The sequence below is a fragment of the Mastomys coucha genome, unplaced genomic scaffold, assembly GCF_008632895.1.
Source record: "Mastomys coucha isolate ucsf_1 unplaced genomic scaffold, UCSF_Mcou_1 pScaffold22, whole genome shotgun sequence".
Lineage (NCBI taxonomy): Eukaryota > Metazoa > Chordata > Mammalia > Rodentia > Muridae > Mastomys > Mastomys coucha.
The window spans coordinates 141,749,102-141,775,311 of NW_022196905.1; the positions used below are offsets into that span (position 1 = coordinate 141,749,102).

General features: G+C 43.5%; 1 protein-coding gene across 2 annotated transcripts in view; it reads right to left on the reverse strand.

Annotated features, from left to right (window-relative positions):
* Positions 1-26,210, reverse strand: part of Flt3 (fms related tyrosine kinase 3) — a 66,359-nt gene that overhangs the window by 35,150 nt on the left and 4,999 nt on the right. For both annotated transcript variants that reach the window (XM_031338763.1, XM_031338764.1), the window contains exons 2-8: positions 16,426-16,547; positions 9,918-10,120; positions 8,645-8,760; positions 5,184-5,313; positions 2,770-2,897; positions 1,802-1,941; positions 1,564-1,717 (exon numbers count right to left, since the gene is read on the reverse strand). In XM_031338763.1, coding sequence (XP_031194623.1) covers positions 1,564-1,717; positions 1,802-1,941; positions 2,770-2,897; positions 5,184-5,313; positions 8,645-8,760; positions 9,918-10,120; positions 16,426-16,547 — 993 coding nt within the window. The remainder of the gene's footprint in view (positions 1-1,563; positions 1,718-1,801; positions 1,942-2,769; positions 2,898-5,183; positions 5,314-8,644; positions 8,761-9,917; positions 10,121-16,425; positions 16,548-26,210) is intronic.

Below are 26,210 nucleotides of genomic sequence, written 5' to 3' on the forward strand. Positions count from 1 at the left end.
AAAAAAAAAAAAAAAAAAGAACACAACTGCTCCCTTGGCTTGCTCATATGACTAAAGCCTACACCCTATGTGACATCACCTATATGTGGCTGTTACTATGAATCCCTCACTGGCATCCCAATTCCTAGTCACCCAGCATGAGAACAGTTCTCACTGTCATGACTCACTAAGAACATTCCCTGAACAAGGATTCACTAGGCAAGTGTTTAGTGCCAGGTTCTGGGACTCTCAGGATAGACAGACAACTGGATTACTCTGTCCATAGGAAGTTACAATCCATGAAAGACGAAGTCAGATACACAGATTGGTTCCCTTGCAACGGGGTCTGAGAAAAGACAGTGGCATCTGAGTGTGTGTGGCTGAACAGGAAAGCTGTTGGAAAACTCGCTATGAAGACCAGATAGCTTTCTGAGCTCAGTGCAAAATGGGGGAGTTTCTTAGCGGGGCTTCCCTGTCTCTCTCTCTGTCTCTGTCTCTGTCTGGAGAGTGTCCCTGAATATAGGTGGCTGGCCTTGTCTGGAAAGTGACCTTGTACAGAGCTCTGTGAGAGGCTGCATAACTTAACACACACATCTCGCTCTGGCTTCCCACCCGCATAATTAAGTACTGCTTTATAACCAATCAGCCCTTCCTGCCCAAATGATGTTATGGCCAGTTAGCCCTTTTAGCACACACCCTATAAAAGTCCTCATATACCCTACCCCTGAAACAATAAAGTACACTTGCTTTGCTGCAGAGGTCTCCAGAGGTCATTCCGCCATACTCGGGGCCATCTGGACTCTGCTCTCTGCCTCTGCTCCCTTTGTCCTCTCAGACTTGTGGCCAACGGCCTCCAATCGAGGAGGAGGGGTGAGGCAGGACACAGACAGCAAGGCAGGGGGAAGCTTATCCTGACCATGCTATTCTAATTCAGCCTCTTTTACAATTTTTAGCTGGACAGATGGCTCAGTGGTTAGAGCCCTGGCTGCTCTTCCAGAGAACTTCAGTTAATTCCCAGCACCCTTATGGCGGCTCACAGCCACCTGTAACTCCCATCCCAAAGGATCTGATGCCCTTTTTCTGGCCTCTGCAGGCACTACACACACATTGGAGCACAGGGATAAGGTGCAGAAGAACACCCATGCACATAAAATAAAAGTAAAAGTTAATTTTTAAAAATTACATTCATGCATTGTGTTTTGGGTAGGACAGTTGGTAAAGGTACATGTAGAGGTCAGAGGACAACCCACATCAGTTAGTCCTCTCCTACCAGGGGTCCTAGGGCCACCAGGCTTGGCAGCTATTGTCTTTTTTGACTGAGCTATCTTGCCAGCCTTCCTGTTCAGTTTCTTGATGGAAAATTCTACTGAAATCTGAATCTAGATTCACATTCCACATTGAAAGCAAACTAAAGACACACGTAGAGCCAAGCTTGGTGGCCCATGCCTTTAATCCCAGCTTTGGGGAGGCAGATGCAGGTAGATTTCTGTGAGTACAAGGCCAATCAATCTACACAGTGAGTTCCAGGACAGCATTAAAAACAAACAAACAAACCAACCCCAGATTTCATGAGCGGCCTGTTACCTAGGATGGTCACCAACGCTGACTGGCTGGGGTGCCTTGAGGAAGAGCAGGTATAGTACCCCGTGTCGTTCCTTCCCACGGAGGACACAAAAGCCAAGAGGATCCGGATCATGGATCTGTTCGTAGAGTAGGTACTCATCTCAAAGTAGCTGCCCTGGGCGTTAAAGAGACAAGAGTCTGCCTTCCAGGTTTCCAGCCCACGCTGGGAGCTTGCCATAAGTGACAAGGGTGCCATTACCTCCTCCAGGGCTTTGTTTCCCAGCTCCCAGGTGAGCCCGAATCCATAGTTCACATGGATGGCCTTGCACCTTATCCACAAGGGTTCCCCCACTTTCAGGAATAACTGGGGCAGTGTGCTCTGAGGAGCCTGATTTAGATCTAGAAGATAAAAATATCCCAAAGAAGACCAAAAAGAAAGCATATCATTTTTAAAACTTTTGCCTCAGATCAGAAGTGTCGTGAACATTTTGAAAAGCAATGGTGTCAGCATTCTCGACATCACTAATCAATCAAAAGTCCATCAAGCAATGCTGAGCTAAGAAGGTCAGGGCAAGAGAGGCTGGCTCAGAGAAGGCCTGGCGCCTCGGAGCAGAACAAAACCAAAAAAACCCAACAAAATAAAACCACCCGCTAGAGATGGAGTACCCTTTGTTGCAGAAATCCTCCCTTACAGAATCTATAATGTTACATTTTAAATGGTATGAACGGTTCATGAAGATGGCTCAGTGGGTAGAGGTGCCTGATGCCACCAGGCTGGATGACCTGAATTTGACCCAGGGGCCCCATCTGATGGAAGGAGAACAATCGCCCATGAGTAGACCTCTGACCTCCACAATGCATACTGTAGCATGTGTGGGGGGGGCACGGGGTATGCACACACAATAAATAAATGTAATAAAGTGGTTTGAAAGATCTGGAGTAGAACTCAGTGGCAGAGCAGATTCTTTGAGTCCCTGGGTTTGAGCCCAGCACCTAAGTCAAATCAAATCAAAGTCCTATGAAAGAAGGATTAAAGGCATGAGCCACCAAGCTTGGCCATGCCTATGTGTTTAATTGCTTTTAAGTCAGAATGTGGACTATACAATCTAGATTTGGATTTCAGTATAACTTTCCATCATCTTTTTGAAGTGGAATGATTACCCACGCAGATGCTGTCAGTCCCTTAGGAACTGTCTCTAAGGACACATAGCTGACAGTCCCCATTACCTATGGTGAACAGCTTGGTGCATTTGCGGCCCAGTGCGTTTCTAGCACAGCATCTGATGTCTGATCCGAATAACTCGTAAAGTACTTTTTCCTCCTTTTTGACAACAGCGGGGCCTTCTTCTTTACAGCTGCAATTATAAGGAAGGTTTTCTTCAGGAAATGCTTCAAAATGATGGCTAACAGGCTACCAGCACTGCTCAGTGCAGACTCCTCACACGGCATACATGAGGCCCTGTGCTCAAGGCCACCAGCGCTGGGGGAGGGGCAGGGGGGTAGGGACCCCCAGCATGTTTAGGGAATGAAGTTACAAAGCATATTTTTAGGGAAGGAAGAAAAGAGCAGTTGAAAAAATAAACTCAAACTGTATCCTGCCTAGGATCTGCAGGGATCAGCTAGCTACTCTGTATCTAAGCAGAATAATGTTACATTATTACTTTATTATTTAATACTTTAGGTTTTATTTTGCTTAGTGACTTTTTTTTTCATAGACAAGCTATCTCCATATAGTTCAGGTTGGCTTTGACCTCATTATATGGCCCAGATTGGCTTCAGACTTGTAGCAATCCTCCTGCTTCCTGAATGCTGGGATTATAGGTGTGTGTCATCACACACAAATGCTTCTGCTGCTTCCTCCTCCTCCTCCTCCTCCTCCTCCTCCTCCTCCTCCTCCTTCCCCTTCTCCTTCTCCTCCTCTTCTTCTGATACTTATTTAAAGACAGGCCAAAAGGAAAACTTGAAGAACTCAGAAAGAAACCAAGACAAGAAACACAGCTGGTCTTTGATGTAGCTTGGCGCGACTGGCATGTTTTCTTCCAAGTACAGAGGAGGACAGGAGAGTGAAGCAGCAGGTTGAATTCCCAAAGTAAAGTGGGGAGGAAAGCCAAGGTGTGGCTCCCAGGGAAGACCACCAGATCACGGTAGTGTGCACAGGCAGGAAATGCCTTCCCTGGGGGGCTTTCCTAGGGCATTCTGGGCTTTCTGGAGGGTCATCCTTACTGTCTTTCTCCAGCGAGCCAGGTGCACTTTCCTTCTAAATTTGAAGTCACCAACTTCCTATCACCTCCAAGACAACTTCTGTCACTCTCACATACCCTTCCAACCTTCTCAGACAATATGCACATCACACACATATATAGATACATGTGCACACACATGCATGGCACACACAGTTGAGGTCATCGGTCTTTTCTTATGAAATTCAAGGTCACGTTAACAGTATTAAGAAAGGGGATCTGGTTTGGACTTTCCCTCTCTCTTGCTTTATCCCACTTGGTTTTCAGCAAATATGTAGTATAGTTGATTTGGCTAGTTCGGTGGGAACGCAGCTATAGCTCAGGCAGAGGCAGAAGGTGAAGGTGCTGTGCCCAGTCCTTGCCCAGCTGGCTCTGTGGCCTCACATATCAGCTCACTCTATCATCCAGGCAATCCAATTCTTCTTCTTTACCCCATTCTTCTTCTTTTATGCTCAGAAGAGGGCATCAGATCCCATTATGGAGCAACCATGTGGTTCCTGGGATTTGAACTAAGGAACTTTGGAAAAGCAGTCAATGCTCTTAACTACTGAGCCATCTCTCCAGCCCTCATTCTTCTTTTAAAAAGCAGTCTAGCCAGGCAGGCGGATTTCTGAGTTCGAGGTCAGCCTGGTCTACAGAGTGGACAGCCAGGGCTACACAGAGAAACCCTGTCTCGAAAGACCAAAAAAAAAAAAAAAAAACCAACAACAACAACCCCCCCCCCCCAAAAAAAAGCAGTCTAGCCAGGCAGTGGTGGTGCATGTCTTTAATCCCAGCACATGGAAGGCAGAGGCAGGCAGATTTCTGAGTTCGAGGCCAGCCTGGTCTACAGAGTGAGTTCCAGGACAGCCATGGTTACACAGAGAAACCCTGTCTTGAAACAAATAAAAGAAAGCGGTCTATGTTAAGGTTGTGTTTCTCCCATCCTCATTCTTGCAATGAAGTAACAGAGAACTTAACTGTCTTGTCTGAGGCCACACAGCCTGGTACACAAACAAGGGTTCAAAGGTTTCAGGCTCTAGATTCCAGCTCCAATTCTATAAATGGCCTCTTGAGAGGAAACAGAGCAATCACAAATGAAACATTTACTCATAAGCAACTTCTTACCCTAAAGAGATCACGGTTCTCCCCACCCCAAGGCTCTGGGACCCAACAACACCCCAATTCAGTCTTTTTTGTAGTGCAATGGTTATAAGTCCTTCAGCTACCTCAGGGGCTCTCAAAGGCCCTCTTGCCCAAAACCACCTATTTTCCCACCATGAAATCTTCAACAGTGATTCTGCTGAAACGAAGGGGAAAACAAAAATCAAATTTCACATACAGTATGAAGTCAATGACAGTAGAAAGCAGCCATCACTCTGGCAGGAATGGTGGTCATAGGCACTGTGAGGTGTATCTTACCTTTCCCTGTGGGAACTGCAGAGCACCCACTCCACAGTGGGCTCCGGAACACCCTCTGAGATGCAGAGCAGCGCATCCTGGTTTTCCATCTTTCTAAAGTAAGGTCTTCTTAGCATGTACAGCTGTGTATCTAAGGCACCACAAAACATGACCATTTTAACACTTCAGGTGGTCTCAGCAGCCCCTCAAAAATTCCCACGGCGTTTCTAAACAGCTAATCTAGCTCACCACAGCAGAGTCTGGCTCCTCCCCAGCCTCAGGTGATGGCAGGTTTTTGTTTTGTTTTGTTTTGTTTGTTTTGTTTTGAGACAGAGTCTCACTCTATACCCTTGCTTGGCCTGGAATTTGCTTTGTAGACTAGTTTGCTCTGTAAACTCACAGAGACCAGCCTGCCTCTGCCTCCCAAACTCTGGAATTAAAGGCGTGCATAAGAATACCTCGTGTGGTGTCGGCTTTACATGGGGTTCACAAGGTTACATAGGGTTTCTTAGGATTCACAAATCCATAGATAAATCAATAAGGTGAAGTCAGGAGATGGGGTATAAAAGGAGAGGAAAAGAACAAGAGCACATAGGTCAGCTCTTATCAAAATTTAAAATTTACTTTCTTCTCATCATTTCATCTGTAACTAGATGCAAGTTGATACAGTGGAGAAAGGCAGAAACAGTAGGATGGAGTTAAAACTGGAGCAGAATTTAGAGGCTGGGCTTAATCTGCCATTCAGACAAGAACTTACACATACACACACACACACACACACACACACTCATACTCACACAAATATACATATGCACATACATTAAATACACATACAAAAAATGACTATTTTATTCAACTACAGAGGAGGACATATTTTTTGCTTTACCTTTGCTCCTTGTTCATTTGTAGATGCTCTTTATATATTATCATTATTAATCTCTAGTTAATAGTACAGATAGTCTTGTAGACTGCAAGTATCTTTTCTCATTCTGTGGTAGTTTTCATCTTTTATCCCAGTAACTTCTACACTTGATTCCAATTCTACACTTTATTAGGGTCATCAAAGTTTGTCCAACCTGCTAGCACCCTTAAGTGTCATGTTCCCAGAACAGTTCTGAATGGGGACAAGACATTTGCAGACCACAATATCAGGTCTCAGATTTCAAAGGTTGGACAGCCTTACTTCAAGTACTTTCCCCCCTCTCTTAAATTGAGGACTGAAGCCAGGCGTGGTGATGTGTGTATGAAATTCCCAATGTAGGAAAAGGAAGATGATGAGTTCAAAGCCAGTCTGGGCTACACACTGAGACCTTATCTTAAAGGAAGAAAAACCTTGTTGTTTGCTTCCACAGGACAATCCTTTAAGCAATCTTCAATTGGGAACTGAGGCCACGGGAGCTAATTACGATGCAAAGTGTGTGAGTTAGCTCAGGGGTCCTGGGGCGGGGCGGACTTTCCCTGTATCACTCCATCTGATCCACTCCCACCCCACCTCTCCGCCCCCATCCCTGCTCCCTAAGCTGCCCTAACTGAAGGAATCCTAAGTGCCTTGTCATCATGGTTGCTCTGTATTTTTTCATCTGAAAAAAAAATGCAAAATTAAAAGCAGCATAGCAGCAGGAGTGATGGAGCATACTTTTGTCCCACAAATGGGGCGGAGGGGGACAGAGACAGGCAGGCCTCTGTGTATTCAAGGGCAGCCTGGATTACAGAGGGCTAGCCAGGACTATAAAACTCTGTCTCAGAGAAAAAAAAATCTGTTAATCTTCTAGAACACAACTGCTTGTGCAGTGTTGCAAAAAAGAGAGAAAAAAGGAGCCCATGACATTCTGTACCCTCACTGGGCAAAGACCCCATACTTAATGTCCCACACGAGGCCTAAGGAGGTAGGAATGGGGCAGGCGTGGAGGCCCAAGCAAAGAGCAACACAAGACAGCTCTTGAGTTGTGTACTTCCGGGGCTGTGTTCCTATTTCAGTCACTTCTCTGAGAAAATGGGTGAGACTGCTCTGTACTTGACTTTGCCATGCAGGTTGACTGTGTGACCCAAGATGATGACCCTCGGGAAACCTAGCATGTCCCCCAGTGCTAGGAGCTATGACTGTAGGCCCATACATGTCATAAAGGCTCCAAGTCATGTGACGAGCAAGTGCAGGTCTGGCTCTCACGGACCCCCACTTTTGCCAGTCACAAACACATCAGGTGTCTGTGTTCATATCAACATGCAGGCCAACCTCTGTGAGTGCCTGAGATGGGCATGCAGAAATCCACAATAAAAGGCCTCTGTGGTCACTCCTAACAGGCCCCTCTGTGGTTGCACATGGCCTCAGCTTCATGTATCCGAGTCACCCACAGGGAAAAAGGCAGCCTGGCAAGTCCTAGCAATGTGTGGCAGGCAACTTAGTGGGTGGCACTGCCTGAGCCCCCAAAGACAGAAGGCTCTACATGCGACCACCTCTGCAGTTACAGGAAGGAAAATGGGGTGTGTAGTATGTGCAGTACCGTGTCTGCAAGCATGAGACCTGTGGGTAATGAGACCAAATAAGCAGGAACCAGAGAGCCTATGCTGGGGGCACCTCTGCTGCCTACAGGCTACCAACTACGTACCAATAGCCAATCAGTCTGACACTTTGCATCTTCATAAACCAACATCATCCTTAGCTGTATGTGGTTATCTAATTTCAGATTTTAATTCATTCATGTGAAATAAAATAAAAAAAAAAAATTGTTCCTCCATTACACTAGCCAAAGCTTGAGGGTTGAACAGTGGAATGTGACAGGATCTGTGCTGCTCGGCATAGGAGATGGAAGACAGTGTCACTATTTCGGAAGCCCTGTTGGGTCCCACTGAGACCATAAGTCCATGAGGTGTGTATCTTTTTTTAGATAAATTAATTTTACTTTTTATGTGTACATGTGTGTTGCCTACATATGTTTCTATCTCATGTTCATCTAGTTCCCAAAAGTCAGAAGAGAGTTGAATCCCCTGAGACTGAAGTTACCTACGGTTGTGAGCTGCTGTAAGCAAGCTAAGAATACAGCCCAGGCCCTCTGTAAGAGCAGCCAGTGTTGTTAACTGCTGAGCCATCACCCCAGCTCGGAGGTATGGATTTTCATCCCCCTTCTATTGTGGATAAAGGAGTTGAGTCTCAGAAAGACTCCACAGCCCTCAAAAGCTGATAGTATTAGAACCAGAAATAAAACCCAGGACATTTAGTCAGCATGGTGCCAAGTGCTTGCAATCAAAAGACTTCGGAGGATGAGGCAGGAAGATTGTGAGTTCAAGGCTACATACTGAGTTTGAAGTTAGCCTGGGAAAAATTCGAAGACACAGAAAATTTTTTTTATTATTCTCAAGATACTCTTCCCAGTTCTTCCAGGTCTGTGTTGGAAAGTTCCTAAGTCCCTGACCCTGGTGACCCCAGAGGTGAGTGGGAGCACGGCAGATCCTGAGGCACTGGCCAGCAGCGAGGCCACACTTACCTCTTACGTTCACTGTGAACAGTACTGTGGAGTTAGCGGCTTCACTCTGAATATGGAGTAGGTATTCTCCAGCCTGAGTCTCTGTAACATTCAAGATGGCCATAGAAACGATTCCTCTGCGGAATGAGAAAGAGGACTGGGTGCTCTAGACAACACTCAGGAGCAACAGCATCAGCTTCACCCTGAGTCAGACGGTGCACTATGCTCACCTATGACTAAGCTACAGCTAAGGGCTGCTCTGTGCAGAACCCAGTTCTGGTCCAGCACCCAGGCTCAGCTTGAGCAGTGACTTGTACTTAGTACCCACCCTCAAAAGCAAGTTTTGGCTCGAAAGGGTAAGAGGGCTACAGCAGTGGGAAAATCCGCAGTTTTAGGTCTCTTATAAGGTTATGGGATACTATTAGTTATTACAAACATTTTGCACAAATGTATCTCATAGCCAATAACAAAATACTTAGTTTTTCAAGGCAAATCAAGGTTTCAAATTACATATGTAATTTATATGTATATCAACTTTTAAAATTAAATTATTTTAAATATTTATAACATTTATTTATGTATGTAAATATTCATTTATTCTTCTTGTATGCACATGAGTGTTTTGCCTGCACACATTTATGTACATCACTTGCATGTTGTGTCCACGGAGGCCATCAGATCTCCTGGGACTGAAGTCACAGATGGTTGTGAGTGGTGGTGTGGGTGCTGGGAACCCAACCTGAATCCTTGGAAGAGCGGACTGTGTGCTTAACCACTAAACTATCTCTCCAGCACCCTGGGTTTTATTTCTCAGAGCAGCATTGGATCTTCTTGTCCCACCACACATCCTTGATGTTATCACTATTTTGTGCAGGTCTAGTTTGTGGTAACAGAAGAAGAGAGATGGGTTCATCACCATCAGCTGTCATCCACAGATGCCATTAATGTCCCTTTTTAGGCAACACCTCCTATGACTGACAGATGCAGTGTCATGTGACCATATCCTCATCCTATGTGAGTTCATTATTTTGCCAGAGATAAGTGTTAAAATACACAAGGATGGATTCTCAGTCAGGCCCAGTGGTATATGCCTATAAATAATCTCAGCATTCATTAGACAGAAGCAGGAGAATCTTGAATTTAGGGAAAGCAAAAACAAAAACAAAAACAAAACAAGCCCCCCAAATAACAAAAAATAAACAAACAAAAACAAATAGGGGCAGGGGTCCAAATGAACTCCATTTTATGTGGGAATTTTGGCTCTGAAACTGGTTTAGTCTGTGCCGGCCCTTACCTGTTTTGTAAATCAAAGTGTGGCTGGCAGCCCAGGGAGCTGTGCTTAAAGACCCAGAGGCAGGAAAGGTCCCCTGGGGTGGTGAGCTGCACTTGCAGGGTGATGGACGCAGACTTGGCCACCTCCACAGTTGCAGCTTCATATACCACCCCTTTACTCTGGTGCCTCGGGGTACACCGGAGGTCTGCTGGGGATCCTGGCACCTGTGATGTAGAAAGAACAATGTGAAGTCAGCTTTCTTAGCATTAAACCTGCTTGCTAAGGACAGTGTCTCTGAGGTGAACTCGGTGAGTAGGGCCCTAAGACATGAGGCATGATGAAGGACAATTTACCCCCAACACTGGGGACCACAAGCAAGCCTTTCATGACCAGCAGTTTCCTGCAGGCAGCCTTCAGCATTCCCCAAGTCTACACAGCAGCAAGAAGGTGCAGACACTGTGCTCTTTTCTTCCTTCCCTCAAGACAGAGTCTCAACGTGTGTCCCTGGCTGGCCTAGGACTCTCAACCTTCCTAATGCTGCGTCCCTTAAATATAGTTCTTCATATTGTGGAGACACCCCCTACCTCCACCACCATAAAATTACTTCGTTGCTACTTCAAAACTAAAGTGCTGTTACTGTTATGAATCATAAAGTAAGTATATGATATGCAGGATATCTGATATGCGACTCCAAAGGGGTCAGGACCCACAGTTTGAGAATTGATGCTCTATATAGCCCTCACTGGCTGCAACACTGAGAGATCTGCCACCTCTGCCTTTGCTGGGATTAAAGTCAGGCACCACCACACCCAGCTTCCATTTGTTTTGAGACAAGACCTTTCTATGTAACCAAGGCTGCATACCACAGGCAAGCTATATATGATCTTTGTTGAGGTTTGGTTTGGTCTGTTGCTGGGTATTGTAATGCTGAATTCTGTAGGTCTAAGCCCACGGGTGAATTCTTAGGTTTAACAGCCTTTGTTGTGCAAACCTTGTTCCTTAATTTAAAACTGTTGAGGTTTAGTCTGCTGCTATGTATTGTAATGCTACATACTGGGTTTGGTCTGTTGCTATGTATTGTACTGCTACATACTGGCCCTGGTTGCCTCGGGAACTAGGAGATCTTAGATAAAGTGATACTATGTAACTTTGCCCCCAAGTCATCCCTGATTGGTCAATAGAGATGCCTACAGCCTATAGCTGGGCAGAAGAGAGATAGGAAAAGTTTCAAATGCTGGGCTCGTCTGAGACAGGAGACCACAAGAGAAGGAAGAAGTTGGATAGGGAAGACACCATAGGGTAGGTGATTCAGGAAAACATGACCATGATGGCTGACCAACTGGAGTAACAGTAGCCCAGGCAGAACATGACAAATTATAACTTGGGGTTATTGATGGGGAAATAGATTCTACCAGCTTAGAGGGTAGAAGTTAATGCTTTAGAGGCGTATCATAAATATAAAGTTGTGTCTTCTATCTGGGAACTGAATGATCAAAGGCAGTGTAGAAACCCCCAACTGATGATTAAATATTTTCTATAACAGATATTTTTCTTTTTTCTCTTTTTGTAATGTTGGGGATCAAAGGTGGCCTTGCCATGTTATCTGGGAGGCATTTTGTCATCGAGCCTCCCCTCGTGCAATGCTTCTGGATACTACCAAACGGCCCAATATATCTGCAGCCATCACAAGGGCCAGAAAGTTGTAAAAAAAAAAAAAAGAAAAAAAAGTAAAACAAAGGCCTGGAGAGATGGCTCAGCGGTTAAGAGCACTGACTGCTCTTCCGGAGATCTTGAGTTCAATTCCCAGCAACCACATGGTGGCTCACAACCATCTGCAATGGGCATTTGATGCCCTCTTCTGGTGTCTGAAGATAGCCGCATCTCACTACAGGTGGCTCACAACCACCCATAATGAGATCTGGTGCCCTCTTCTGATGCGTCTGAAGTCAGCTACAGTTTTCTTATGTGTAATAATAAATAAATCTTTGGGCCAGAGCGAGCAGGGACTGAGTAAGTGGAGTTGACTGGAGTTAGCAGGATGACTGGAGCGAGCAGAGGTCCTAAAATTCAATTCCCAACAACCACATGAAGGCTCACAACCATCTGTACAGCCACAGTATACTCATATACATAAAAAAAATCTTAGAAATATGTTCCCAACAATTAGTAATATCAACTGTCAAAATAATGGAAATAATTTAAATGCTCAAAAGGAAGAGAGTAGCTGAACAAACCATGGTGTATATATATATACAGTGAAGTATGATGCAGCTATGACAAATAATAATAATGGGAACTGACTTGCAGTGGTTGCTTGTACCACTCAGAGGAAAAGGGCTACTGTAATGCTCTCGACCTTCAAGTGTATGGTTGTGTGCAGGGAAGAGGCGGGCATAAGACACACATGCATCTGCTTGTGTCCAAGGAATCCTGGACTAATACTTAAAAACTAAAGGAATGCGCTAACTGCAGGAGAGAGGCAGGATTCAGTAGTACTGATGCAGAGGAGATATCTCTCTGAATATCTAGTCCTAAAATAAAATGCATGGATATATATGTGCCTATGTCAATTTATGTATACATCACATGAATACAGGAAACTACAGAGCTCAAAAGGCATCCCAAAGAGGCCATCAGATTCCCTGAAGTGAAGTTACATGTGGTTATGAGCCACCATGTGAGTACTGAGAATGGAACCCAGGTCCTATGCAGAACAGCCAGTGCTCTTAACCACTGACACATCTCTCCCTCTCCAAGTGTATTTTTTTTTTAATGTTGAGATTGGAACCCCAGGCCTCATATATGCTAGGCACCCATTCTACCACAGAGCTAAACTCAGCCCTAAATATATTTTGTTTGTTGTTTGTTTGTTTGTTTTGTTTTTTATAACTCTGACTTCCAGGATCCAAAATAAAATTTAAAAGTAAAATAATCAGCCAGCAGCCAGGCATAACAACCTCTAGTCCAAGACTTGGGAGAATTGCCTGAGTCTGAGACCAGCCTGAGCTGCATAGTTTCAGGCCAACTTAGGCTACAAAATAAAACTCTGTGTCAAAAAGGTGGAAGGTGAGGGTGTGGGAGAAGAACTAAGCAAGGAGGATATGGTGGAAATGCATCAAAAAGGAGTAGAAACCAAAGTAACCATACTGTGTGGGAAATAAACCACAAAATCATAAGGAAAAGGGTAGGGCAGAAAACACCGGATACACGTCATAGGTAACTACAGACAATAAATGTTGGCTACTATACAGCATAAGACAAAACCACTGCACGCAGATCCTATACACATTGCTACTAGTGCCCACTGGATACTAGCCAGTACTTTTGAGACTCGGGTATAAACCAGGATGGAATAAACAAACAAAGAAGTGTATCACAGGTATGAGCAGGTCTCTCACTTTTAGAGAGGGGTATAAAAAAGAAAAGAGAAGACTGAATGAGTCCTCAAGGCTATCAGCATTAACTTAGGGAGAGAGAGAGAGAAATAAACAATGGAAAGTCATGTGGTGGCAGTGAGTGTCACCCTGAATGGGCTCAAGATCCTACACAAACACGAAATGTCATGAGTCTGTGAGAAACTAGACAGTAAAGAAATACAATGAGGGAGAAGATATAGCTCTTCCTCATAATTATAATTCTTATTAATAAATATAGAAGAAGCCAGCCATCTACCCGAGGGTGCTTGGTCATTCACAACATCACTGGACTATAGATTTCCACAATGATATCTCCCTCCATCCTCAAGTCACAGCCTTTGTCAGAGTGACAGAGGTAGATCGACCCCCAGAGCAAACTCACTTCCGTGAGAGGCTGAGGATGAGAGAGAGCTCATCTTCTCTGCAGTCCACACTCTGTTAGCAGGCTTTGGGAACTATGAGGTCTTCACATGATTCTTAATATTGCCAAAGAATATTAGAATAATAATGCATGATTCACTAGTAGTGGTCAAGACTAATAGTCATTCATTTGTTTTAAAGATTGACTTTAGCCAAATATGGTAGCACACATCTTTAATCCCAGCAATCAGGAGGCAGAGGCAGGTGAACCTCTGTAAGTTCGAGGACAGCCTGGCCTACATAGCGAGTTCCAGGACAGTCAGGGCTACACAGAGAAACCCTGTCTCAAAACAAAGCAAAACAAAACAAAACAACAACACCAACAGAATGGAATAGTCTTTATAAAAAAAGTACATAGGGTTGATGAGATGGCTAAGTGGTAAAATCACTTGCCACTGAACTTTAGGACCTGAGTTCAATCCCCAGGAGCCATCTGGTGGAGAGTGAGAACTGTAGTCTTCTGAGATCTACATGTGCATGATGGCACCTGCATTAACTGCACACAAATGCACATAAGTTCACACACACACAAAAAAAAAAATCAAAGTTTAAGCTGGGTGTGGTAGTATATGTTTTTAACCCCAGCACTTGGGAGACAGAGGCAGGTGAATCTCTGTGAGTTCAAGGCCAGCCTGGTCTACAGATGAAGTTCTAGAACAGCCAAGGCTACGCAGACAAACCCTGTCTCAGAACAACAAGAACAATAACAAAAACAATAATAAATCAAAGTTTGGGACTGGGAAGATGGCTCGGAAGCTTAAGTAGCTAAGTTTAAGTTACCTAGCCTGACAAGCTGAATTTGATTCCTAGTATCTGTATGTTGGAAGTCACAAACTCACTTCCAAGAGTTGTCATCTGATCTGTGCAACTCACCCTGGGTCATGTGTATAGCTACCTGTCCACACACTACATAATAAATATATATGTGATAAAAACCATGTATGTGTACATATCTATTTTCTTACATTGGAAAGACACTTAAAGTTGAAACAACAATACCACACAGTACTCTTATATTCACACTGAAATGCTACTACGCTGTGACTTGCAAGCTTCAGACTCAACTGTCCTGGGGCAACCAGAAAATGAAAATACAGCAAACACACGGTCATGTATGAGGAAGAGCTAGGGGCAGGTGGGACATGGAGTCTGATGGAGACTCACCAGCTGCCCAGTGTTTATTATCTACAGCTCACCAAGGAGGTAGGTTAGCTGATTTGGGCAGGGAGTCAGTGTAGGGGAGCAGTTTCAGGCTGCAGTCACCCAGGAGGAAGAAACTATGGCTGACACTTTCTGCAGACTCTGTGGACATCCTTACTCAGACCTTGCCCTTCCCCTGAGGCTGATGTGGGAAGGAGTCACCATTCCCATGAGTCCCTGAAATGACAGTGCTCCTGTCAACCACATACATTCACTTAAGACTTCATCTGTTCTCCACACTATTGTATACTAAAATGCCTTAATTATTGATAAGCCAGATCATTACACTGCCAATACCTATTTAAAAATTAAAACCAACAATGCTTCTGCTAGGAGGGCATTGTGACACACATCTTTAATCCCAGCACTTGGGAAGCAGAGGCAGGTGGATCTCTGAGTTTGAGGCCAGCCTGGTCTACAGAGTGAGTTCCAGGACAGCCAGGGCTACACAGAGAAACCCTGTCTCGAAAAAAAAAGTTTCTGCCACAAAAAAAGTTTTAAATTGAGATATTATGTATTTATACATATATATACATATATGTATATATATGTATATATACATATATGTGTGTATGTATGTGTGCATATATATATACATATATATATATATATACAATATTGCTATTGAAACCCACTTCATATTGCTTTTAAAACTCAAGATTAATTCTAATCTCCAATAGTTGGGGGTGGGCAAGTCATAGCATTATATATATTTCTATCTCTGTGAAAGAAAACAGTTAATGAATGCTAAACTGGAAATACCTGTAGAGTTGGCTGATATATTCTTATTTGCTGTATAGAAATGTCTAATATTTTCAGTTCTGTATCATGTAAGCTTCCTTCACTTGAGTACATTCACTAAACACATATTTGAAGAAGTATACAAATAGGAATAGCCATCCATGTTAGATGACTAGTATCAAAGAGAGGTGGCTGGAGAGTTAGCTCAGTGAGTAAGATAATTAGCTGTTCTTCCAGAGGACCTGGGTTCAGTCCCCAGAACCTACATGGCAGCTCATAGCCTTCTGGAATTCAAGTTACAGGGGATTCAATGTCCTCTTCTGGCCTCTGTGGGCACCACGCATGCATATGGTATACAGAGATACATATAGACAAAAACACCTATACATATAAAATTAATAATGATAATAATAATAACAACAACAATGATAATAATGACAATGATATTTTTAAAGAGAGAGCAATGGGGGTTAGAGAAAATGACTCAGCGATTATAGTACTGGCTGCTCTTGCAGAGGACCCAGGTTCAATTCCCAGCACTGATATGATGGCTCACACTAACCCTCACTGCTGGAGTTCAATTCATGGTCTCTTACCCTCCAGGATATGGTTGATGCCATGGTGGCAAAGCAGCTGGCCGTATAGTATTTGGTACACTAAAGGGATAGAAGTGCCTACTTAGCCATGGCAGGTTTCAAAAGCCTACGAAGTGTAGCCTCCAGGGCAGAACAGAGGTGTTCATATTACTTTACCATGATGTACGATGATGACTTTCCCGCTGATGAGCCATTGTTCTTATGACTGATTAAAACACACTTGATCACAGGCAGATCTTGGTTTGTAATGGTCTCAAGAATCATTACTGACAAAACAACTGTAAAACAAAACAAAACAAAAAAAAATAATGACGTTGGTACAGGCACACTGTAGGGAGGAAATCACCATATGTCTTACCACAGAACAAGGAAACAGAATGCAAACAGGGAAAATTGATGGACAGAAGAGAGTATAGGAAGTGAAGTTTCACGAAAGCTGATCTAGCTCGGAATGACAGCAGGGCATCCCATGGAGCTATCTAGAGCGAAAGCAATGTTCTCCTTCTGTGCTGTCCAACATGGTGGCCACTGGTCACAAGTGGCTGTTAAGCTTTTGAAGTGGGGCTGATGATACTGAGAGAGTTATGTTGCTAACTCTGGGGTCCGGTAGTGTAGAGTGTTCCCTCTCTCTCTTTGTTGCTTTCTATCTCTGTCTATCCCTCTGTCTCTGTCTGTCTCTCTGTCTCTCTCTTTCTTCCTCTGTTGGAGAGTACATCAAAGACCTCAAAAAGAGATGCTAGGTGAATCCTCTACCAATAAGTACTTTCCAGTGAGCTACATCCAACCCTAAGCTCTCAAGTTTAGGTATTATTAGAACCTTTCGGAGACATGTGCTTATTTATTTTTAATTAATTTTGAGCTAGCACACAAAGCAATGTGACTCTTGCCCTGAAATAGATTCTGATGCTGTTAAAGCCCTACTAGATGTTTAGATTAGTGTTAGCATGATTTAAGTAATTAGTTAATTTTTGAGACAGGGCCTCACTGTAATTAATAGGCCTGAACTCACTATGTAGACCAGTTTGGCCTTGAACTCACAGAGATCCTCCTGCCTTTGCTCCCCAGCCCCAACATTAAAGATGTATGCCACCACGCCTGGCCATTTATTCTTTTCTGTTTAGTCTATTATGTTCTATATGTAGAAGACTTCATTTATGTGGCACAAAGTTTGAACTGCTTCTCTTTCTTAATGAAACCTGTCTTTTTAAATACTGATATTTGTTTTTATGTTTTAATTAAAACTTTATTATAAAGAACTTGAAAATAAAAATCATAACACAGCAAAATTACCCTTTTTGCTGTGATACTGGTGGTGAGTTTATGAGATTATTGGGGTTATTGGTGTAATTAAGCTTAAATCTACCATCCTGTTGTATCCTGTTTGCTCCTAATTCCCTTGCCTTCTTTTTCTGCCTCCTTTGGGAATAGCTGACTTTTCACTTGTGTGTGTGTGTGTGTGTGTGTGTGTGTGTGTGTGTTCATGCATACAGAGGCCAGAGAGTGACACTGTGTGTGTTACTCTGTTATAGTCACTGTTCCAGTACTGTGAAAAGACACCATGACCAAGGCAACTCTTATAAAGGACATTTATTTGAGGCTAGCTTACAGTTTCAGAGCTTTAGTCTTGTATCATCATAGTGGGAAACATGGCGGTATGCAGGCAGACATATTGCTGGAGAAGATGCTGAAGGTTCTACAACTTGATCTGAGGCAGGAGAACTGACACACTAGACATAGCCTGAGCATAGGAGATCTCAAAGCCCATGTCCACAGTGACATACTTCCTCCAACAAGGTCACACCTCCCAGTAGTGCCACTCTCTGTAGGCCAAGCATCCAATTCACGAGTCTATGGTGGCCATTCCTATTCAAATCACCACATACTCCATCACTCACAACCTAATTTTCTGAGACAGGGTTTCTCACTGAAGCTGGGTTTCTGTTTCACCAAGACTGGCCAGCAAGCCACTGGGATCAACCTGTCTCTACATCCCCAGCCCCAGGGTTATAGAGGCATGACCTTTACATGGATGCAGTGGATCCAAATTCTCAGAATGAAGGTATTTCCTGATCACTCCTGTGTGACAAAACTTTTCCTGGAGAGATAAAATAAGCACATCTACTCAGCCCAGATGGGGAGCCCACAACAGAGCAAAATCCAGATGCCACCAAAGTCCAGCTTGCGGAACCCTTTATTGGGGTTACAAGAATATGGGTGAGGGGTCATCTTTAGAGCAGCTCTACTAGTTTCTGTGTCTCCCAAACAGCTCGTTGATCATGATCATCTCAAGAGCCACCTTTGAAGCTTTTATTGCTCACTCTGGTAAGGACCTAGTGAACTTGGTGAGTTGTAGGGGCTATTTTGAAGTTATTTTATCTCCCTGCTTAAAGAGCTTCCCTGTAGGATGAAATGTTTCAATGTCAGAGGAAACTGTGACACAACATAACTCTGACAAATCATTTGTATCCATAATATACAATGAACTCTTCAAACCCAACAATAAGAAAGTCACAAAGCAAGGAAATGAGTAAGTGTGTGGGAATTGCTTCACATGATCAGCCACTTAGGGAAACACAAATCAAAACCACAACATGTTGCTACATCTTTATTAGAACTGGGAGGTTGAGAGGGAAGTCTGCAGCAAAGCATAAGACTAGGACCCAGACTGAGAGTGGAACCAGGGACAAAAACAAAACTTGACTGCAGCCCGTGCAGACAATAGTGTTGAGCAACTGCAGTCCCCATCTGCCCTTGGGGCAGATGAATATGGCACTGATCAGTTAAAACAACAGCTAAGCATTTACATAACCTAAAACTCATCTATACAATACCATGTTTATGTATTTACCCAGGAGAAATTAACATTACACTCCTGTAAACCACCTGTACTTGAATTTTTGCAAAACCACTCATAATCGACAAAAACCAAGAGAAAACAAAAGTCCAAAAGGCAGCTTAATAGATAAATAAACTGTGACATATCCACACATTAGAATACTACTCAGCAATAGAAAGGAAAAATACTGATCTATATCAGTGTGAGGTAATCTTGAAGAATTTCTGAGAGTGCAGACATGGTTTAATCCTAGCATGGCTTTAATCCTAGCATGCAGGAGTCAGGGGCAGGTGGATCCATGAGTTCTAGAACAGCCTGATCGAAACAACAAAAGGCCAAAGACACTATTCTATGTCTATACACAAAGCCAAAAGACTACATATTATACAGTCCACACATGATCTTTGAAAAGAGGGGGAAAATAGCACCAGAAAAGAGATTATTGATTGCCAGGGATTGGGTGTAACCGGGGTTTACAATGATCACAAGGGAATTAGGGGTGGGGTGGAGAAGCTCTGCGTGAGGATAATGATGTCGGTTGTCTGTTTGCTTCTAATAACTCTGGGAAGCAGACATTTAAAAAGCAAAATTACTATAGCAGCATGACTCATCACATCTGCCTGTAAAAGGCTGATGCATAACTTGACATCATCAGTGCGAAGGTTCTTTCCCAAGAAGCCATTCCAAAACCATAGTGAAAATTCCAATTATGGTTGCAAGTCCACCAGGAGTCCTGAAGGAGCGTTGAAATTAAAATGGCAGGGAGGCTCACAAAATTATCTGCTTTGAAAGGAAAAGAATGGTCCTGGGGAGGGTACTTTCAGCGGGATGACATCAGTCTAAAATCAAAGTCTAGGCTAAAGCAATTCTCTCTTGAGAAGCCCACACTTCCTCCTGTGTGTTCATACCCTCCACCCCACTTGACTCACGCTTAAGCTGCTAATAAAATCTTTTCTTAATATACCACAACATTATTAATATACACAACACAAGAAATGAGTAAATTTAGATGTGGTAGCACATGCCTGTAAGCCCCCCTGAGCTTACAGTCCTCAGGAGGCAGAGGCAGGAGAATTGCCTTAACTCTCAGGTAAGTCTGGTCTACATGGATTCAAAGCCATTGAGCTACTGAGTGAGGCTGTGTCTCAACAAGCAAACAGAAAACCCAAAGTAAGTAAATAAATATCTGCTCTCCGATAACAGAGCTATGGGTTTAGATTATATGAGACAGGAGAATGCCAAGATACCTCATGTCCTTCTTTCTTTCTTTTTAAATAGTGCTAAGAGAAGGTTTAGAATTGTTATGTGTGTGTTTGCCTGAATATGCCATATAATGCCTGATATCTGCAGAGCCTGAAAGATGACATATGATCCCCTAGAACTAGAGTCGCAGATCATTGTGAGCTGCCATGAGGGTGTTGGGAACAGAACTGAGTCCTCTCTGATACCCATTTTCCACCTAAGCATTAGCCACACCCTAACATTTTACGGTCTTGATTAGCCTCAAATCTCCCTTCAGTTCAGCCTCTGTTTTACCATTATCACAATTAAAGTCTTGATTGTGTGTGGCCTGGACCACTGCCAACAGCTCCCAAGCTGGTCCCTGTATGACAGTTCAGTTTATCCACTTTCCATCCCCCTGTACTGACACCACACATCCTCCACTAAAACCTCCACGACTCTCAGCAGGCTTCTTACCGGTTTTAGATGGACTCACAGATCCCTTTAAAAATCATGAAAGTAGCCGGGCGGTGGTGGTGCATGCCTTTAATCCCAGCACTTGGGAGGCAGAGGCAGGCAAATTTCTGAGTTTGAGGCCAGCCTGGTCTACAGAGTGAGTTCCAGGACAGCCAGGACTACACAGAGAAACCCTGTCTCAAAAAAACAAAAAAAGAAAAAGAAAAAGAAAAAAGAAAAAAATTCATGAAAGTAATGAATACTTTCTCTTAAAAGTAAATAAATAAAACAATGTACTTGAGTGACAGAGAGAGAGGGAGAGGGAGAGAGAGATATAACAAATTTCCTGAAACCAGTCAGAGATTCTTGGTCTCCATGATAAAGGCCAAGCTCTGGGCCAGCAAGATGGCACTGTGGGCACTTACCACCAAGCATGAGAACCCAAGTTTTAATCTCTGGGTCCTATATAGTGGAATGAGACAACCAACTCCCTCAAGTTGTCCTCTGACCTCCACACACATGCCTTGGTGCTCCTGGGCACACAGGTACATGCAACACACACACACACATACACACAAAATAAGTATAAAAAATTAATTTTCTGAGTTAGAAGATTATGAAGGATAGCCACTGTAATCCTAGAGACCTTAGTCACTGTGCCCAGCAACCAAGACAGGAATTACAGTTTTCCTCAGGTTTGTTACCCTGAACCTGCTTTTCCTCAGGTATGTTACCCTGAATCTGGTTTTCCTCAGGTTCGTTACCCTGAACCTGGTTTTCCTCAGGTTCGTTACCCTGAACCTGGTTTTTCTCAGGTTTGTTACTCTGAATCTTGTTCTGTGCTGGGTCTCCTTCCTACTTGCTGGGACAGTCCTCACCCTCTGCTTTCCCCTTCACACATCTTCAAGGCATTGTTGGAATGGTCTCTCCTCTCAGAAACTTGGCCTTATTTTCTGTCCAAGTCAGAGGCTACCCTTCTGTAGATGCTTCTAAGGTTGTATCACAATTCCAGCTCTGTGTCTGAGTTGGCACTTCGGCTGCCAACACCTCAGCATTAGCCTGTGAATCCTTTGGGGGCAGGTGCTGTGAGGTAATTTGGAGGTGATGGTACCTGGGGAGGTGCTAGGGATGGAACAAGGCTTGAGTGCATGCTAGGCGAGTGCTGTAATACTGAGGCACAGCACAGCCCTAGGGAGCATTTAACATGGGTTCTAGAAGTAGAACTGGCTCAAAAGCACTTAAAAGAAGAGAGAAAAGCGGAGAGGGAGGGAGGGAGGGAGAGAGAGAGAGAAAGAGAGAGAGAGTGAGAGAGAGAGAGAGAGAGAGAGAGAGAGAGAGAGAGAGGAGGGAAGGACTGAGGGAGGGAGGCCATACACATAGGATTGACTCCAAATCCCCTAAGGATATTTCCAGACTCTGTCTCCCTTCCTGCAAAGCACACACCTAAATCAGGCACTGCAGATTCATGTGATGAAGGGGCTGTCTCCTATTCAAAAAGAGGAACTTCAGTGCAAAGCCATTCCCACCACCAAGTTTCCTATTTGCATTTTGAGTCCTGAATGTCTACCTGTACTTCCTCCAAGAACAGAATAAATAGCATTGGGAAGCCTGACTCTGATCACAGAGGATTTTGTTTTCCAGACAGAGTTTCTCTGTATAGCCCTGGACTCCATAGATAGGCTGGACTCGAGCTCATCAAGATCCATCTGCCTCTGCCTCTACCTCCTGAGTGCTGGGACTAAAGGCATGCACTACTACCACTGCCCGGCAATCACAGATTTTGAAGACGGAATTTGGTGTGTACCTTATAATTAAAACTCAGTATTTGAGAGAGAAAAAATGGCAATATACTGCTCCAGAGTAGACTATAATTCTATGGAGGATTCTTGGCTTCCAGTCAACATAATAATGACACTAGTGAGCACACACACACACACACACATTTTACTGTTTAAACACACACACCCCCCTCCCAGAAATACCAATAGTTCCTCTTTTAGGATCTTATGCAATTTCTCTAGCCACAAAAGAACATTGTGTGTGTACTTTACATTATTTTTATATTTCCTTCACATGTGTTGGTATCTAAAGAACAAAATGCTATGAGTCAACTTAACAACTATCTGTGACTTCTACAACAGCTTTCGTCGTTATTTCTGTACCACTGAGGAGATAGCTGCTGGGGAAACTAACCAATCACCCAGGCACAGGGCTCACAAGAGACCCTGTCTCTTAAAGGAAGAAAAACTTTTGACCTTGTAACTATGGCTAAAACTTCCTTCGAAGCCACAGTGAGGGAAAGGGTCTAAAGATTGACAAAGTTGGACAGTTGTGGTGACCCCACCACTTGGAAGACTGAGGTAGGAGGAACTTAACCAGGCCAACCTTGTTGGTGAGACTCTTTGTCTCAGAAAAAAAACAAACAAAAATAAAAACAAACAAACAAACAAAAACAACTGACTACCAACAACAACGAAAATAACTCAGACTCTAAACACTTTTCTCAGCTAAACCCCTTGAGAATCCTGAGATGATCTGAATGAATGACTGATGGGTAGACAGAGCAGCAGGACCAAGCGATGCAGTATGCTAAAACAAAATTGTATTCCTATTGTCTGCAAGACCCCTTTGTAAGTCCTGAGGACTGGGTGTGCTAGCATACATATTCGTAATCCCAAGACTGAGGAGGCAGAGGTGGGAAGAGTTGAGGCCAGTTTGAGATACCACCTGAAAAAAAACCCTTCCTTGAAAAGTCCCAAAGAACCAAGGCAGTAGTGGTGCATGCTTTTAATCCCAGTATTTAGGAGGCAAAGACAGACAGGGCTCTGTGAATTCAAGGCCAGCCTGGTCAATGTAGCACGTTCTAGGACAGCTAGGGATACATAAAAAAACTCTGTCTTGAAGAAAAAGAAAGAAAGAAAGAAAGAAAGAGGAAGAGAGAGAAAGAGAAAGAGAGAGAGAGAGAGAGAAAGAGAGGAGGGAGGGAAAACAATAAATGCAATATTTTATTTTATATGCTAATTAATTTTTTAAATTTACAAATAAAAGGTTGCCATGATTTTTGTTTTTATTTGTTTGTTTGTCAAATCAAAATTTCACTCAGAGCTAGGAGTGGAAGCACATGCCTTTATTCCTAGCACTCAAAGGCAGGAAGAGGCAAGTGGATGTCTGTGAATTTGAGGCCATCCTGATACTACAGAATGAGCTCCAGGTCAGCCAGGACTGCATAGTGAGACCCACCCTGACTCAAAACCAAACAAAACAATACATGCTAGGTAATACTTAGAAAGTATTTTGAGGGGCTGGAGAGATGGCTCAGCAATGAAGAGCACTGACTGCTCTTCCAAAGGTCCTGAGTTCAATTCCCAGCAACCGCATGGTGGCTTACAACCATCAGTAATGAGATCTGATGCTCTCTTCTGGTGTGTCTGAAGATGAGAGCAACAGTGTACTCACATAAAATAAATAAATCTTCATTAAAAAAAAAATACTGAGAATCATCAGGGAACAGAGAGAGTACCTGAACTAGAAGCTTGCACCTACTACAGACTCCAACTCATTATTGAGTCAGCACCATTCCCATTTCCCTCCTTTCTCAGGGCCTTCCTTTTGCTGAGGCTGGACCTCAGCAAGCTGTTCTGGAACTTGATCTGAATAACAGGCTGGCCTTGAACTCATAAAGATCTACCTCTCTCTGCCTCCCCAAGTGCTGGGATCAAAGCTGTCCCCACACCTGGCTGGCCAGATTTAAAAAAATAAATAAATAAAAGAATAGAAAGTATTTTGAGTCAGCAAGAAGGCAATCTATCTTCCTTCCTTCTTTCCTTCCTTCCTCCCTCCCTCCCATCCTTCCTTCCTTCTTTCCTTCTTTCCTTCCTTGTCGCTCACTCTTTTGATGGCAATCTCTAACATTGAATGCATATTTCATTGCCAGGGGCTCCTGCTACACTGATTTCTGAGTATCATTAGAGAGGGAAGACAGGAGAGGCCCAGTCTGAACTGAAGAGATGGTACAGGGTGGGGGTTTTCAGTGGAGCACAAACTCACTGGTGATAAAATGTAGTCAACACATTTGCTCAAAGCACCAATTAATAATCTGCTTCTTGCTAGGTGCCATGGCTTGAGTTATAGGAGCTTAGGACCAGCCATAGTAAAAAGACCAAATCCAAACAGCCTCCCGTCCAGGCTGCAAAATGTACCCTTACAGTCTTGGCACTTAAGAGGCTAAAGCCAGGGGGAATCAAGAGTTCAGAGTCAGGGGCTGGTGAGATGGCTCAGAAGTTATGAGCACTGACTGCTCTTCCAAAGGTCCTGAGTTCAAATCCCAGCAACCACATGGTGGCTCACAACCACCTGTAATGAGATCTGATGCCCTCTTCTGGTGCATCTGAAGACAGCTACAGTGTACTTTTTTTATAATAATAAATAAATCTTTGGGCCAGAGCAAGCAGGAACTGAGCGAGCCAGGATGACTGGATTGAACAGAGCTGACTAGAGCGAGCGACCAGAGTGAGCAGAGGTCCTAAAGTCAATTTCCAACAACCAGATGAAGGTTCATAACTATCTGTTCAGCTATAGTGTATACTCATATACATAAAATAAATAAATAAATAAATCTTTAAAAAGAGAGTTCAAAGTCATCCTTGGCTATATAATATCTAAGAGTGTCTCTCTCACACACATACATAACCTATTCTAAACCCAACTGCTTCTAACCTACATGCAAAAGATCATATTCGACTTTGCAACAGATCATTCATTTTACCTCAACTGTAAGAACATTGCTTTTTCCACAGGCATATAAAACAATCTATCTATATTTAAGAAGTTTTACAAGGTAATGCCCTTAGGATTTCTATTCTTTTCTAGTTGAAGTGTCACCAAAGCATGCTGCTTTTATTTAATTTTTTTTAATCTTGTGTGTCCATGTGATGTGGGTATATGCATGGTTCACATTCATGAGTGCAGGCATGTGCAGGCCAGTGTGCACTTCTGGAGGTCAGAGGAGAATCACAGGCAATTTCAGCCTCCACCTTGCCTGAGGTAAGGCTATTATTTGCTGTTGCATAGCTAGCCTAGCTGATCCATGATTTCCAAGGCTTCTCCTGTCTCCCTCCCCATCTCCCTGTTTCCCTGATATTACACACCAAGCTCAGCCTTTAAATGGGTTCTGAGGATTCAAGCTCATGCTATGTTTAATCTATGGGTATTTAGGGATCGAAATATTTGTCGGTAGTACTTTATCTCTTTCCTCATTGTAAAAAAATATGAAAGCAACTGCTGAAAAGTTAAACTAACTAAAAGGAAATCTCATGGGGCTGGAGAAAGGGTTCAGTGGTTAAGAGCTCTTCCAGTATACTGGGGCTTGGTTTCCAGCATCCACATGGCCACCATCTGTAACTCCAATCCTAGTGGATTTGACACCCTC